The following is a 16,824-nucleotide window of genomic DNA, read 5'->3' on the forward strand; positions in this document are numbered from 1 at the left end:
TTTGAGGTGAATTTAAAGATCTTTATTAGAGACAAAGTTATATAATATTGACTAAATTTTAAATAATAAAAATATAATAAATATATCTTTGTTTAAGAATCGATGTTTAAATTCGATCTCTACTTTAGTCAAATATAATAAAAAAATATTTATATTTTAATTAAGATAAGATAGTAAAATGCAATTAACCCAAATTATAACCATGGTTAACTACCGCACTCTATTTACACCATGTGCCTCAACCGACATGTCATAAGAGTAAATCAGACGGCGCCAATTAAAGTACTATTGTCTTGTCTGTAGAAGTTAAGATCCTTACTATTAGGAAATTATTTTTTGTTTTAATTACTCCAATAACATAGTCAAGGTCCCTTCTCTTCCTGCTAGGTGATGAGCAATTTGATTCTTTTAAAATACTTTATTAAAATGACCATGGAATCAGTAGAAATACTTTTAATCAAGCCATGCCAACATTGAAGAATTCAAAGTCTACACAAGCACAGATAATAGAGAGAGAGAGAGAGAGAGAGAGAGAGAGAGAGAGAGAGAGAGAGAGAGAGAGAGAGAGAGAGAGAGTACAGAGGAGGGAAGAAGAGAACATCCAATGCAAAAGGTAACCTTGCTCTGGTTTTTCTCAATCACCTTCTTTTTATCTTATTAGCTATCTCTCCTTGTTTATACGATTGGTAGCAATTCAATTGTGTGATATTTATCACCTTGCAGGTTGAAGGAGGATAGTTTTGTGGGTTTCAGCATGGCCAGATCACAGAAGCCATCTCTGATAAAATCCAGGAGATGGGTTCGATTCATGGTGATCATTCTCTTTGCTGTGATGTTATTTGAGAGCTCCAAACTCCACTTCAGGATTGCTTTGCTGCCTCCCTTTCCTGATTTGAAGTTCTCCATCATCCAGAATACAAGTCCACCACAAGAAGCCGCCGCCACTTCTTTGCCACTAAGTGCTGGAAAGCTCTCTCTTGTAGGTGACACAGGTAGCTTCATTGACTCATCAAAAAGCGAAAGGACAGAGAGAATTGATGGAGAATCTGAGAATGATGACGAGAGTTTTACGTCGAAAAAGCTAATGGAATCAGATGGCTATGTATCAGAAAGCGTTGGCAATTCTTGGATGGTACTGAATGGTGATAGAGGATTTAATTCGACATCCGACGGCGAGGAAGTTAAAATCGACATGAATCAAGTCGATACCTCTCTGTTGGCGTCTACCGACATTGTTTCTTATGATAATGAGCATGTAGAGGAGAAGTTGGGTGTGAATTCAAGTGATCATTTCATGGCTGTGGCATTTAGTGCTCTATCAGGAGAGCAAGCAATGGAAGTTACGTCTGGATTGCGAGGAAATGACATACCTCTTAAGGATGAGACCTCTATTTCTAATGAAGCTAGTTATTCAAACAGAGATAATAATGCTACGTTAGAAATTACGGTTTCTCCGAAGAGGAAAAAAAATAAAAAGAAGTCGGTAGTGCCCCCAATTTACATATCAGAAATGAATCAACTACTACTTAGGAATCGCGCTTCATATCGATCAGCGGTAAATGCTTCAGTTTTTTTTTTCCTTTACTCTTTTCAGCTTGACGGTAGTTTGATGATAAGTCATGCTTTTATCTTGATTGCAGAGGCCTCTATGGTCTTCAGCACCAGATCGCGAGATTTTAGCTGCAAGGGCAGAGATTGAGAATGCACCTTTAGTGAAGGAGGATAGGGAACTTTACGCACCTATATATCGAAATATTTCCATGTTTAAAAGGTAGATTTTTTAAATTAATATTGCAATTTATTATCATCTGTTGTTGCAACTGTTTGAACTGAAGTATATATGTCACAGTATGTTGAAGTAAGAACTCCATTAATTTCCTCAAGGTAATCCATTATGCTAATAGTCTGATCTCTGTAATCCTGCATGGAAGAAGATAATATGTACTTGTACTTGAAGATAATATGTACTTGAGCACACAAAAGTTATTAGATATTCAGATTCTAAACAGTCTACTTCTATATTAATCTTTCTGCCTTCTATAAGATTGCAACCAATTGCATATTACCATCATAGTTCCTTGTACCATATGACAGCCAATTCTAACAAGTATTATTTTCAGGAGCTACAAGTTGATGGAAGAAATCCTCAAGGTCTATGTTTACAAGGAAGGAGAGAAGCCCATACTTCACCTGCCATTGCTCAAGGGTATCTATGCCTCTGAAGGATGGTTCATGAAGCAAATGGAGTCAAGCAAACGCTTCGTCGTAACTAACCCTGCGAAAGCCCACATGTTTTACTTGCCATACAGTTCTTGTATCTTGAGGTTTCACTTGTACCAACCTTCTACCCACAACATGGGAGACTTAGAATGGTACTTGAGGAATTATTTGGAGACAATCGCCGCGAAACATCCTTTCTGGAATAGAACTATGGGAGCTGACCATTTTCTTGCTGCTTGCCATGACTGGGTGAGCATACTAAAACTTCAATCCTAAAGTAGCACGGCTAAAGTAGTATCACAATTCATCCGAACTCTGATAAAATTTCCATATTGTTTCTATGTAGCATGCTTAGCAACTAAAAGTTTATCAGTAAAATGACTTACAGTTTTCTGAAGTAGAACTAAGTCCATCTCGTTCCTGATTCATAGACATCTATATCTTATTCATTGGTAGTAAAATTTCCATTAACTACCTTTGTCTGCTTTATAATGTTTCCACAGGCACCATCCCAAACTAAGAGAACCATGGAACATCCTATAAGAGCCCTTTGCTCTGCCGATCTCCACAACGGCTTCCAACTAGGCAAGGATATCTCTCTGCTACAATCCGCTGTCCGTTATCCAAAGAATCCTCTTCGAGAACTTGGTGGAATGCCGGCCAACAGAAGGCCTACACTTGCTTTTTTTGCAGGAAACACGCATGGTGGCCTCCGCGGAAAGTTACTGCAGTACTGGGAGAACAAAGATCCTGACATGAAAATATATGGGCCGACATTCCGGTGGATTAGAAGCAACATGACATACAAAATGTACATGAAGAGCAGCAAGTACTGCATCTGTCCAAGGGGCTATGAAGTTAACAGCCCAAGATTAGTAGAGTCCATCTTTTATGAGTGTGTTCCTGTGATCATCGCAGACAATTACGTGCCGCCCTTCTTCGAAGTATTGAATTGGGAAGCATTCTCTGTCATCATTCCAGAGAAGGATGTTCATAGACTGAAAGAATTGCTTCTTTCAATTCCAAGAGAAAAATATCGAGCATTGCAGATGGGTGTGAGGAAGGTGCAAAAGCACTTTCTTTGGCATAATAAGCCAGTGAAGTATGACGCATTTCATATGATCCTTCACTCTGTCTGGTCCAATAGAGTGTTCAGCATATGAAACAGATGATGGATGGAACTATTAATGTTGGAGAGAATGGTGAAGGACTAAGAGGCCATGTATCAATTTGTTTGGCAAGTTCTCATGCAGAAGAGCAGAGTAACAAAGTGAAGAGGTTGGAGCAGCAGTATTTTCTCTCTTCCAATACCAATTTGACATGGCCGATGTAAAGAGAATTAAGTTTCTACTGTAAGTAGAATATGGTCTAGTTCTTGAATCAGATCTTAGACATTTTTGTTCAATATCCTCTTGACAGGTGGAGTCTAAACCACTAGTGAAGCAGCAAATACTGCTTTAACGTGTATATGTTGTTGCCTCATCTCCGTAAGATTGTGAAGATAGATTTATTTTGCTTCTTTAAGACTGCATTGCCTTGGAATATTTCTGCAACTGCGAGAAGAAGCATGCAAGCATTGGAGAAATTGGGAAATATTCCTTCTTATATTTGTCACGAGATTGATCTTTAATTGCCTTTTTAAAAAAAAAAATAAAGTCCTTAGACTGATAATTAGCTTCAAGCAAGGTTACAATTTGATATATGAGAATAAAAGGAGATAGGAAAATTAATTTTAATTTTTGGTTTTTATATAATTGCGATTGAATTTCTTAATAGAAATTTTATAATTGCCACTAAATTTTTTAACATATTAGAATTGCCTCTAATTTTTTTTTATTCTTAGAGTATTGCTAATATGGTTAGTGTTTTTTAAGAAATATTCATATAATATTCCTAAGAAATAACTACAAAAGTTAATAAATGCATGTAAACTACTAAAATACAATTTTTATTATAGAACATTTATCATAGATTCTTTTTTTTCTTTTATCTTTTTTCTTGTATTATAATATCGGGTAAAACTAGATAGCTTTTAATTTTTTTTTATTAATTTACCCGAGAATAAAATGATTTTTTTTTCTTAATCTAAGTTCATTAAACTATAATTAGTTAGATTTTCCCGACAAGAGCAGCATTTTTAGGAAGAATTAAACTATTTGGTGATAATTACAATATTTGAAATTTCTTCAGTGAAAAATATGTGAATAGCTCTTTAATTTTCGAAGGGTCCCATTTAACATAATTGTCTAGTGCCCTCAATTTATGTTGAGATACCACTATTGAAAATTTACAATGTTGTAGAAGAGCTTTTCTAGGAGCAGAGAATTGAAAAAAAAAAATAGAAAAGAGAAAAAAAGACATTGCAGCTCCGTTCCTAATCTTGCTTCTCGGAACGAAGGAAAAGGGAAAAAAAATTTGCTGAATCTGGATATTTCCTTTCTGAATCATCTTTGCTCTCCCATCTGAAGTCACACACTGACTGGGATACTAAACCTCACAGGAAACGAATCGAACAATGAGACATTTGCAGGGTAGTTTAGAAGTCTAGAAATATGCTCATTTAATTTGTCTACAACCTCTGCAAGCTTGACTGAATGGAGAAAGCTTATGGATCAAGCAGCACAACATTGCATCTAATATACTTAACATACCTGCATAACAAAATGATTGAAGTCTTCAAATTAGAAAGAATCAATGAATTGCTAAATGTCAGTATGTGGATATAAAATTACATACAGGATTTATCAGAGCCAAAAAAAGAAGAAAAGAACAACTTTCACCTACACAAGCACATCTTTAATTCCAGTCATATAGACCTGCAAACTTGAAGAACAATAATTCTAACATCCTGTAGCTCATAACTCACCCTACGATTGACTTCCTTGGCTGGCGCTATCATCTGGTGGGCTTATGGAGATCCAGAGCAGCGACACTGTAATGGCTACAAGCCCAGCCCAGACATAAACAATGGTCGGCGTCCTTCCTCTTCTTCCCATTAACCCTTTTGCAAATGGATACATATGTGCCAGCACCCAAAAGCTGAAGAATATTCCACCAAGAAGCTTGCTCCACTGTGGTATCTCACTGTAGACAGTCCTGGAGAACCCGACGACGACAGCTACGAGGTTGATGACAATGATGGTGAGAGGTGGGATGAAGAGACTAGTCCATTTGATGATATAGAGGTCAGCGTATATGTCTTCCTCGTCGTCTCCAGCCGACTTGGAGGTGAGAGTGAATGAGATCTCGATTCCGGCAACAACCTTGAGAAGACCCTGTTGTCGCAAATGAAGACAGAGAGAGAATAAAAAGAATTTATGGTCAACATCAAGAAAGAGACCAAATAGAAGATTTGATGCTAGTGCTTGACTAAAGTAGACATCTTCTAAAAGCTCCCATTGATGCTACATCAAATCACCTGAAGGACGGCCGCAAGGTGGGCGCTGGAGCCACCGATGACCCAGAACTGCTCGTTGCGCCACCACTCCTCGAGGGCGATGCCGGACCACTTGACCTCAAGGAGGGAGAGGAGCATGAGTGTAACGGTAATGAGGAGGAGATAAACGAGGAAGGTGATGTTAAGAGACTGGACAATGAAGTGGCCGGAGAAGAGGGAGAGGGCAGGGAGCATGCAGTACACGACGAGGAAGATGGAGGTGAAGGGGTAGATGCCGACGTTGAGGTAGGCGATGCGCTGCAAGAATTTGAGACGAGGGGAGGCGAGGAGGGCGTTGTTTCGAGAGAAGAAAATCTCGACAGAGCCGGTGGCCCACCGGAGGACCTGGTGGAGCCGGTCGGTGAGGTTGATCGGGGCGGTGCCGCGGAAGGCATCGCGCTTTGTGATGCAGTAGACGGAGCGCCACCCCCGGTTGTGCATGCGGTATCCAGTCACGACGTCCTCGGTCACGGAGCCGTAGATCCATCCTATGCGTTGTCCCCACTCCGTCTTGTCCTCATACCTTATATTTGTTAGGGAGAGCTAGGTTTCAACTTCTTTTTCTAACTGTTTCCAGCGTTCGGTGTTGCAAATAGAGAAAAACAAACAACATATTTGGATTAGTCTTACCAGCATGAGATAACCGAGACGGCCTCCGCCACCGTCGGCGCATCAAGCGGCGGCCGCGGCACTAGCAATGCCCCCGGCGGTCTCCCATTCTTCACCGCCGGGTGATCAGCCAGCGGCCGTCCCTGAAACTCCGCCACGGCGATTGAATCCGTAAACATCGTCGAGTTTCCAAACCTCCTCGGCGCGTCGAGATCCGGGTGGTGCGCGAAGGGCTTCGCTTCCTCCCCCTCCTCGCCCAGCGGCACATCTGATGCTGCTCTCTTATGCTGCCCATATAACCCCGAGTACTCATTCGCCCTCGGTGGGTTAAATCCATAGAGCGCGTACCTCCGAAAGAGACACCCGGTTCCCACGTACATAGGCCCCTGCAAACCATCGAGAGCTCGCATATTGCCGTCGAAGAACACCGTGTTGTGGTTTGCGTAGCGATCGGAGGGGTCGATCCCCTCGAACCGCTGCGGGAATTGGATGTAACATATCCGGTCGCCGCCGCGGTCCATCATGTAGCACATTCCTTCTCGAATTGCTAGAGAGTTATATATATAGTGATCACAATCGAAGTTTAGGATGAATGCGCCATTGGATAGTATAGCGGAGGCGCGAACGAGCGCGTTCATGGCGCCGGCTTTCTTGTTATGGTCGTAACCGGGGCGCTTCTCTCTGGAGACGTAGACGAACATGGGGAGGCGGATGTCGATGCCCGTGAAGTCCATGAACGGGTGTTCGCCCGGTGCGCCGTAGAGCGGATCGAAGTGTGGGCTTTTTATCATCACTTGGAGGATCCCGGCGTGGTCTCCTTTGGAGTGGTCGGGGGATGGGGCCGCCCACGTGCCCGGCCAGTGGGTACCGTCGGCCATCCACGTCGCCTTGACGATCTTGGATGGGTCGACTTCCTCCCCCTTGTCGCGCGCCATCTTCTTCTCGCGGAGCTCGTCGCGGGAATTGATCGAGTCCGAGCGGCGCCGAATGGAGTCAGGGAGGCCGTTGATTCGGACCTTGAACTCGTCGTACTCGCGCTTGATCCACCGGCGGTCCTTGACGAAGTCGGGGCGCTTCTTATTCTTAGTGGGGTCGCCGCGGATGGCGAAGTAGGTTTCCGGGTTGCGGGGCTCGATGGAGTGCTTACGGCAGAAAGGGACCCACACCTCGGCGAAGGTGGAGGCCTCAGCCATTGCCTCGAAAGTAAGAAGAGCCGCGCCGTCGTCTGAGATGTAGACGGAGAGCTTCTCTACAGGGTACTCTGTTGCAAGGATGGAGAGGAGGGTATTGGCGGTGACGAGGGGTGGCTCCTTCTCAGGGTCGGCGGTGGAGATGAAGACATCGAGACCTGGTAGATCGGAGCGGCCGTGGGGGTTGCCAGGCGACGGCGACTCGAATTTATCGCGCAAGGCCGCGAGATCAGCAGCTCGATTGATGGGGTTGAGCTTAGGGAGCTGGTCGAGCAACCAGGAGAAGGCAAACCAGACCTCGCACACGATCGACAGTCCCCACAGCCACATCGCGTCCTCGTTCGGGTTCTGAATCCGCCACGACAAGAACAAGAAGAGCGCCACCAGCCGCACAAGTACCAGCAGCCTGCATAAGAAAACATATCTTCCTGTCTCTCATACATTATCTCAGACAACTAACGGGCGTTGCATCTCGGTACATACCTATAAGGGCTTAGTATGGCGGCCGGTATCTTGATCTTCCTCGTAAGCGGCTTCCACGGCTTGTCCATGAAATCTGACATGCTCATTGGGACGCCGCTGTCGTCGTCGTACCCCGCGGCGTCCTGCGACCAGAAAGCGTTCCCGATCCCGTACGTCCCTTTCGTTTCGAACAGCCACCTGTTGTGGTCGAAGTCCCCCGTCTGGCTCCTCAACAGCAGTGACTTGGTCGAATTCATCATCGACATCTTCCTCTCCAGCTTCGAAGCCGTTCTCGGGAGGTCGTCGGGCTTGGATGAGGCGGCGGTGGAGCGGGAGTTGGCAGCGGTGGAAGATGAGGTGGTGGTGGCGCCGTAGGGTTGGTTGTCGGGGGTGGGGGGCATGAGGACGGTGTAGTTGACGTAGTCATTGGGGCCGCCAGAGGAGGTGGAGGTGAGCTCCGAGGCGAGGCCGATGTCGATGTCGTCGTCGCGGGAGAGGCTCACGATGCGGCCGCTCGACGTCCGCCGCGCGAACTTGATCGGCGGCTTTTTGGGAGATGACATTGTGGTAAGTGTATGATTCTCTTCTCCTTCCCTCCTTTATGATTCAGAAATCAATTTGTGCTCTAGTTTGTGTATCCAGAGATGATATTTTCTGGTTGTCATGGGAGAGGGGAAGGGGAGGAGGAGGAAGAGAGACAAAAGGTGGGTGGGAAAGGTTTGGGTGGTTGCATGGATGTGGTAGGATTTCTCGAGAGTGGTGTGGTGAGGAGGGAATTGCGAGACGGAAGTCATTCGATGAGCCGATAGTTGCGGGAGAGGGAGGGGTAGATTTTTGATCTAGTGCGACGAGTATGTTTATATAATTTTTTATTTTTGAGTTTTTTAAATAATTGCCACTGAAATTATTTAAATATCATAATTATTATTATATTCTTTAAATATTATAATTGTCACCAAAATATTTTAGAATAAAAAAATACTTTTTTATTCTTGAGTCGAAAGATCAAAATTGAATTGATTAATTTCAATTTGAGTCATAAGCAAATTCATGACTATTTCAAATCAAGCTCAAACCAAACTTTTTTTATATATAGTTATTTATTTATTAATATATAAATCGAGTCTAATTAAGTTTTATCCAACCAAATGATTGAGCCCCTTGATTAATTTTATAATCTTAGATCCTCTTGCATCCAGTACGATGAATAACATCTTATACTGTTTGGGAATCAGAGGAATCTTTAATTCACATTATTGTATTAGAAAAAGTGGGATGTTTTGTCGTTAGGTTTTAGAATAAGATTATGATCAATAACATTTCTACTATTATTTTATCATGTGTTTCTTATTAGGGATGTTGATTTCTATTGTTATTCTAAAATAAATAAATAAATAGATTTGTGAATATATGTTTCGATAAAATTATTTTTCATAATAATAACTATTCAAACTAAATGTGTAGTTAGTTAGCTAGCATCCCTTCATATTTAACTTTCTTAACTATATTTTAGTTATCTAACTACCTTCACTTCTTAGTTATTGTCTTTTTATTTTCCATAAATTAAAGAGGGTGCTATTAATTTAAGATATACCAATAAATTTTCTAAAATTGAGAAAGTTATTTTGATTCTTGGAAAACCTCAATGCATAGTGTGTTAATATTAACTCTTGTTTACTTTTTCAGTTATACCTTTATTCATGATGGTATTGTATCCTGAAAAGATATTATTTTCTTTATTTTCAATTGCAACTAACTAACGCCAAATTTATTCAGAAGATAGATATACCTTTGCATACCTTTGCCTAATCATTACATGAGTCTAGACATTTTGAATTCATTTGGCTCCACGATATTCTTTAGTTTCTAATATTTTTATAAGCATAAATTAATTGGTGATTTTAAATGACTATTTCAAGCGCTGCACTTTCATCCATGTTATCGCATGATAAACTTGATCACTTTGATAAAATAACTATAAATAATAGAATAAGAAATTGAAGTTTGTCTTTATAATAATAAAATCTCATTATGTGATGGAAAATAAATATCCTATCTTAATCGAGAAGTCCACTATAAAAGAGAAAGTTATAAAAAATGGGATGAGAATAATGTTCTATGATATAGTACTATATCAACTAAAGTTTGATATGTGCTGTCACATTAAGACCGCAAATGAGATTTCAATAGCCTAAGAGAATAAAAAATAAAACATTAGACTATATACTCTTCAGTTACTTTGATATTAAAATGATTGATAATAAGCTTATTCTTTTGCAAGTTTATGATTTATAACTTATTGTACAATAAATGTATTTTATAACATTTTTGTAGAAGAGAAACTTCAATTTGATATTATCTCTAGTATTCTTAGTAATTCTCGATTTGTCATTATAGAGTTTAATGCTAATTATTAAGGAGAAATTTTCAAATCACATATAAGTTAAATATATAATATGTTACTAACAAATATATCAAGTTGATTGAAATGTAGAAAAAGTATAATTGATGTTAGAGCAATAGTCTCTCAAAAAATATTCGTGTCAAAGGGCAAAGTTACCATCTCTAATTTATACTAGCTAGTTGTATATCATTTTTTTAAAAATTTTAAACTATTTTCATAAAATAAATATGATTTCAACAATGTAAAAAAATACCTGCTAACGAATCCAGATCGATTTCTTTTGGCACACTATGTGCCAAGTCTTTCCGCCGTTGAGAAAAGATCACTATTGTAGTGTCTAGATCTATCTCTCCTCCTCTTATGACTTTCTCCATCTTCTATACAGACAAAAATCCACTAAATACTCATGATCTAAGACTCCTCTCGCTCTGCAATCATGCTCTCCATTCCACATAGTGCTCATAGCCAACCCTAAATTTTGCGTAGAAATTCTTGCTCTCTAGACCCTAGCTATCATACATTGTTGCAGCTTAAACTCAATTTTCCACATTTTTTCTAAAGCCCTTAAAAGCACCTAAGAGGATCTCACAAGAGAAAGCCCTATTTCTCCATTTTGTTGCTTGATATCCAAAATTGTTGGACTTGTAGCAAAAAACATTCTTCCTGCACAATGTTGCCCAATGCCCTCGTTCACCAAACCAAAAACAACCCCTCGATCACCTTCTTGTTGCCTCAGTCTTTAAAATCGTAGGATTTTCTTGATAAGAATTCTCTCGAAGTACCTTACTGTATAGAGGATTCCTATTCCGCCCTTCTACCTTCTTAGATCCACTCCCCACCGAGCGATGTGATCTATCTTGAGACTTACCCCCATCGAGAACTCCGTCGAGCGTGAGAGTATCAAACCCTACTCTTAATTCTCTCACTAGTCTCATCAGATTTTGTTGGATGAATTTGTCAATCCGATCCATTCCCTGCATACGAATTGCCTTCATGGATTAGGCTTCTTAATCCATGGGCCTTCCCAAGGGTTTGGCTTTTTTCTTCGAACTCCATTCCTTTTTTTAAGCATAGATTATAACTTTTTAACTAATAATATAATATGTCATTACTATAAAAAGAAATAACACAACAAAAAAGAGTTTTGTATTCTTAAAAAGAAACAATAGTAATCAATAAAATTGAAAATCTTATTGCTATTACGTTTGAGACAAATTTGATAGTCTTTAGTAGTGATCGATCAGTAGGTGGACATAAGCAAGACTCATCATATTGTGGAGAGAGAAAATCTTAACTCACATATATATATATATATATATATATATATAGTTTTATATTAAAAGTTAATAGTTAAAAATTGATCGCTGATTAATAGGTATTTAGCCCACTATTTGATCTAAGTGAATCAAGCTTATGAGCCCTAGACGAGCTAGGAGAAGTTAATGTGCATGACATAGCTCACCAAGCTAAATGAACTAAATGGGTCGAACACTAGCTAAAAATGTTCCAATCTATTAGTGTTTGAGCTTAATAAAATTTAATTTTGAGCGAAACATGAGCAAAAGACTAAGCCGGCTGATACCCTTATTTTTCACCTCGTGTCGTTCGTCGGCTAATTGGCAGGACTCGACCAATATCACCAACAAGCCAAGCTACATGCATCATGCTTGGGCTTGGCGCGATCAGTATAAGGTTATAGAAGTAATTTTGCCCACATAAACATAGAAACCCTAGTTTTTCCTCTCACGCTATTATAAGCGTTTATCAGTTCCGTTTCTATTCTCCTTTGAGCAAGAGCCGCCGCCGCAGTTTTCTTCCTCCGTCTTTCTACTTCCAAGATGGTAAAGTTCTTGAAGCCAGGTAAGGCTGTCATCATCCTCCAGGGTCGGTTCGCCGGCAGGAAGGCGGTCATCGTGCGGGTGTTCGAGGAGGGCACCCGCGACCGGCCGTACGGCCACTGCCTGGTAGCCGGCGTGGCGAAATATCCGAAGAAAGTGATCCGGAAGGACTCGGCGAAGAAGACGGCGAAGAAGTCCCGCGTGAAGGCCTTCTTCAAGCTCGTCAACTTCACCCACCTCATGCCCACTCGGTACGCCCTCGACGTCGATCTCAAGGACGTCGTCACCGTCGACGCTCTTCAGTCGCGGGACAAAAAGGTCGCCGCTTGCAAGGAGACCAAGGCCAGGTTCGAGGAGCGGTTCAAAACCGGTAAGAACCGGTGGTTCTTCACCAAGCTGCGGTTCTGATCGTCACAAATTGGTAATCTTTCCTTAGGGTTTTCGTTCTCCGTGGTCCTATGGATCTAAACTCTTATTTGTGCTATCTTATGGATCTATTTGATCTTGTTTTAAGGACTTTTAATGCGATCCGATCACTATCAGGATCCATGGATCCGAATGTCTTTGATATCTAAGATGCTCTGCTTTCGTAATCGTCTTATTGATAAGTGTGTTTCCATAGTTCTACGCTTGTAATCTTCGAGGAACATTTGCTCTCTTTTGGAATCTTTAGGTGTTGTATGAGGAATGCATCAAATTCTATGCACTTTTAATCTATTTACCTGACATTATATCTATTATTTCCTGTTTCTCTAGTATTTCCATTACGTTTTTTTTGGCATCCAAAGAGTGTAGGAGATCTTCAGCAGTATATGAATGAATTGGTATTAGGGTTCTTATTTGAATGAATTTGAATTTAGTGCATTGAGTTCCATAATTTCATATATGATGTTGGAACTATTATCTTCCAAGTGACTGGACTATTTGCGCGTTATTCTAGAATTTTATTTAGCTCATGGGGAGACATAATCTGTTTTCCTTCTGCTACAAGATCCATCATATCCTTTGCAATTTGAGCGCCAATTGATTCTTGGATCAAGAAATAGAGTTTGATCTCTTAACTCCCACAAGATTCTGGATTAACATACACTTAATTTGAGTTACCTTTCCGTTGCTCTGTACTGGTGTTACACACTTTGTGCATATGGGATGCATTCACTTGTACGTCAAGCACTCAAGCCTGTAGTTGCAATGTAAAGCTAGGGTGTAATGGAATTCCCCTTTGTACTTGTCTTATTTTTTTTTCAATTTGCAAAAGGATTCTGAACTGGAAATTGTGAGAATTGCAGTATGACTTTAAACTGATCACATTCCAGGATATGGGATCAGTTTCTTCAGTACGGTAGTGAGACCAAGAACCTATAAACATATATTTTATTATTAGGAAAATTATATTTTATTGTAATTCAGTTACCTTTCTATAGTTTTATTTGTTCCATTTTATCTATTTATTGTTATATCCGATCTAAAACATACTTTGTATTTCAAGATAATTATTAGACAAAATTGTAGAATGGATAGTTTTGCAATGCATATAAAATAATATTGATTAGATTTTAATGACAAAAATATGACATTATATATATTATATTTATTATACTTTTGTTATTTAAAATTTAATCATTATTATTTTAGATGCATTGGAAAGCTTATTTAAATTTTTATAACTTTATTTATAATATGGATCTTCAAATTTGATCAATAGTTTGATTAAATATATTGATTTCGGGGAGAATATTCTTCGGTGAATTTGTCCGTGAGAAGATGGATTTGTTTTGTAAGGTCTACTCTATGTTTTTGGTATTCAAATTTGGATGATGGGTTGGGAGATAGATAGGAAATAATCTTAATTTAATTTTTGATAACTCGATTAGGTTCAACTCCACGTTATTTAAAGGGGGCTAATTCAACTTAATCCAACCATCTAATTAAATAATATCTTATTAACTAATTAAATAATTTAAGTCATAGTTAAAATAGATATTAATTGATACTATTTGGTCCGTATTGACTCCACTTGTGACATTGGGTTCATTAGGATGAGCATATTTATTTAGTTGATTTTTTGTTTAAAGAAATGAAAAGATTTTCGCGCATTCATAAAAATAGATAACGCGATTTGCGTGTTTGAACGCCTGTATACGTTCGCAACAATAGAGAACTGTAATTTTGTGTTTGAACTCACTCATGTGAGTTTGGTAGTTAGGGTTATTTAACTTAGTTGATGGGTCCTTAAGGTTGAGCCTCTATAAATATGTGGAGGAAATCCTAATTGGAGTTTATGTGATAATTGAAAATGACATTGCGTTTTTATCTCCTTCTCTTCTTGCTCTAGTCATTGGCGCTCTCTCTCATCTCATTCCTTCCACTGCTCAAGTCTTTGGTCGGCTTCCTCTTATTCCTAATCCCCCTATTTTATAATAACTTATTCCTCATCTCATTAAGGAATTAACTTAGCATTAATTTAGCCATTGAAGCGCTAATAAGCTAGGGTTTATCTGACATTCGACTAATGTTCGATCGACGATTTTTTTCAAGGGTGATAATATATTCAAAATTTAGGAAGATCCAATGGTTAGATTGTCTGTAGTTTTTTTCAAAAGTTACATCCCTAATTTAGGCCAGAGTTGTTTCGGATTGGATCAAGTTGATTTGCATCACAATTGAACTAAGAAAATTGACTCGATCTCCAATGCAAAGTGATGTGACTTTGATCGCATTTACTTGACTCACTAATAAATAACTCAACCAATTTTGAAAGCTATAAATAACTCAACCAATTTCAAAAGCCGAGTTAAACGGCTAAGTTCTCTAATTCAATCTTCCCCTCGAATTGACTCATTTTGATCTACAATTGGTTATGTATAGAAATTAGGGTGGAAATTTTATATAATATAGTTTGGGAATTGGTATCGAGGAATCGATACCGAGTGTTAAAATTAGCTATTATAGTTGGGTATTAAAAGTATCTGTATAGGATAGGGGTGAAAATGGGTCGGATTAACTTCGACCCGACCCACTATCCGACTCGGATCGGATACAGATAGAATTTTTGAAAAAAATTCGGATACGGGTCGGATATATTTTTCGGATTTGGATACGAATATCAGATATCCGTTTACCCGCATATTTTTTTAAATAATTTACAGTTTTTAGTTTGCTTATTTAAATAGTAAATATTAATATTATTACTAATAATACGTTATATATTATTTATAGAGATTAATTTCTCTAATTTTATATATTTGACATACAAAAAAAAATTATTTGTTGTAAAACTCTTAATAATTTTATGTTAATTATATTTAAATAAAATATTATAATTATTTTAAATTTAATTAATATCCGTTTAAGATCCGATCCTTTATCCGAAAATTATTCGTATTCATTTAGTTAGGATAAGGTTTTAAATTTTGCTATCAGTCTAATATTCGTATCCGAACTAAAAATATTGATCCGGATATGGGTTGAGGACTATCCGATTCGTTTTCACCGGTGGTCTAAGAATAATTATGTGACTGGAAAAGTTGTTGACCTAGATTGTACGCTAAAACAGAAGTGGTATGTAAAGTTCACTTGATTGCATATACAAGGTTCCATTTGGCACTACTATACAGACCGTGTGTTCACACTTTCTTTTGGACGTTCTTCCCATAACTTCACCCATCGCACTAGCTCTAAAAAAAAAAAAAAAAAACCCATCAAATTGCTTTTTTTATAATTTAGCCTATTGAAAAACTGATTAATTTATTATAAATCATCGTCTGCTTTCCCATTCTCTATCGTTTGTCCCAATCTCTACCATCCGCGCTTTTTGCGAACCAAACGTTTCTTCACTCGGAAAAGGAATAAAGAATAATAAAAAAACAGACAACGAATATCTAACTTACAGAGTGCATGCATGCAGGTTTCGCCAAGAAGCTCCCCCCCAACACCAAAATCTTTGGCCCACTCGAAATTAGCTTTGCCCCCCGAAAGTAAAAGGAAGTTGAGGATTCCTGCCATCACGTACCAGTTCTAAAGCTAGTGGGTCCCCAGCGTGGAATTAAAAGATTTGGCCCCATCTAGCCCTATAAAACGCATCAAATGGCTTCATTAGGAGGGCATAATCATGGGAAGCGAACAAAGAGCGGAGGGTGGAATTCCCACCACACGAGGAGGTGCTCTCATTCCACAAGATTTTAATCGTTCCACTCTGCTCCAGTTTACTTCAAACAATAGTTTGCTCCCTGTTGTGTTCAGCGCGATCTTATCTCTTGTTTCCACTTATCTTACCTCGACCAAGGAGGGCAAGGACATAATGATAGCCACTCACCTCACCCCAATCCACACCTTCACCTTCTTCATCCTATCCTTTGTTTTCTTCTCTCTAGTTGCTGCGGCATGCTTCCCCAGTCACGCTAATCTTGCCAAATCCCTTGACATCGTCGCCATTCTCTCCTTTGCTTTGGCCTTCGCATCGCTTGCTTCAATCATCTTTCATCCTCGTTATAGATGGGCAGTTTACTTTCTCAGCGTGGCCTCCGTGGCGCCTCTCCTGCAGAAGCCATGGCAGCTTATATATCGTCGGCTCTCAGAGTCATTCAAATCCGTTTACCAATTGTTATCCGATTGTTTCTCTGAAAGTACTACCGCAGGGGTAAACAATAATAATAGAGTAACTGA

General features: G+C 39.3%; 3 protein-coding genes across 3 annotated transcripts; 2 read left to right on the forward strand and 1 right to left on the reverse strand.

Annotated features, from left to right (window-relative positions):
* Positions 1-568: 568 nt before the first annotated feature.
* LOC140781176 (probable glycosyltransferase At3g07620) lies at positions 569-3,744 on the forward strand. The gene is made up of 5 exons (XM_073127018.1): positions 569-613; positions 724-1,555; positions 1,641-1,771; positions 2,121-2,469; positions 2,724-3,744. The coding sequence occupies exons 2-5, from the start codon at positions 755-757 to the stop codon at positions 3,381-3,383; spliced, it is 1,941 nt and encodes a 646-aa protein (XP_072983119.1). The 5' UTR covers positions 569-613; positions 724-754; the 3' UTR covers positions 3,384-3,744.
* A 756-nt stretch (positions 3,745-4,500) lies between these two features.
* On the reverse strand, positions 4,501-8,684 carry LOC140782245 (cellulose synthase-like protein D1). The gene is made up of 5 exons (XM_073128717.1): positions 7,939-8,684; positions 6,287-7,861; positions 5,639-6,179; positions 5,087-5,495; positions 4,501-4,871 (listed from the first exon to the last, which is right to left on the reverse strand). Exons 1-4 carry the CDS (start codon positions 8,478-8,480, stop codon positions 5,088-5,090), a joined length of 3,066 nt encoding a protein of 1,021 aa, XP_072984818.1. The 5' UTR covers positions 8,481-8,684; the 3' UTR covers positions 4,501-4,871; position 5,087.
* Positions 8,685-12,050: 3,366 nt separating this feature from the next.
* Positions 12,051-12,896, forward strand: LOC140782084 (large ribosomal subunit protein eL27x-like). The gene has a single exon (XM_073128452.1). It carries the CDS (start codon positions 12,160-12,162, stop codon positions 12,565-12,567), a length of 408 nt encoding a protein of 135 aa, XP_072984553.1. The 5' UTR covers positions 12,051-12,159; the 3' UTR covers positions 12,568-12,896.
* The last annotated feature ends 3,928 nt before the right edge of the window (positions 12,897-16,824 follow it).

Source organism: Typha latifolia, chromosome 2 (genome assembly GCF_019914945.1).
Source record: "Typha latifolia isolate L0001 chromosome 2, TyphaL0001v2, whole genome shotgun sequence".
In the NCBI taxonomy this organism is placed as follows: Eukaryota; Viridiplantae; Streptophyta; class Magnoliopsida; order Poales; family Typhaceae; genus Typha; species Typha latifolia.

What these genes read in the sequence shown, in the direction of transcription:
- LOC140782245 (XM_073128717.1), bottom strand. Translation starts at nt 8,480, where the DNA reads ATGTCATCTCCCAAAAAGCCGCCGATCAAGTTCGCGCGGCGGACGTCG. An exon ending in GTCTCGGTTATCTCATGCTG is followed by an intron (nt 6,180 to 6,286) that starts GTAAGACTAATC and finishes AACAAATATAAG; the next exon opens with GTATGAGGACAAGACGGAGT. An exon ending in ACCTTGCGGCCGTCCTTCAG is followed by an intron (nt 5,496 to 5,638) that starts GTGATTTGATGT and finishes TTGCGACAACAG; the next exon opens with GGTCTTCTCAAGGTTGTTGC.
- LOC140781176 (XM_073127018.1), top strand. Translation starts at nt 755, where the DNA reads ATGGCCAGATCACAGAAGCCATCTCTGATAAAATCCAGGAGATGGGTT. An exon ending in GCGCTTCATATCGATCAGCG is followed by an intron (nt 1,556 to 1,640) that starts GTAAATGCTTCA and finishes TCTTGATTGCAG; the next exon opens with AGGCCTCTATGGTCTTCAGC. An exon ending in AATATTTCCATGTTTAAAAG is followed by an intron (nt 1,772 to 2,120) that starts GTAGATTTTTTA and finishes TATTATTTTCAG; the next exon opens with GAGCTACAAGTTGATGGAAG.
- LOC140782084 (XM_073128452.1), top strand. Translation starts at nt 12,160, where the DNA reads ATGGTAAAGTTCTTGAAGCCAGGTAAGGCTGTCATCATCCTCCAGGGT.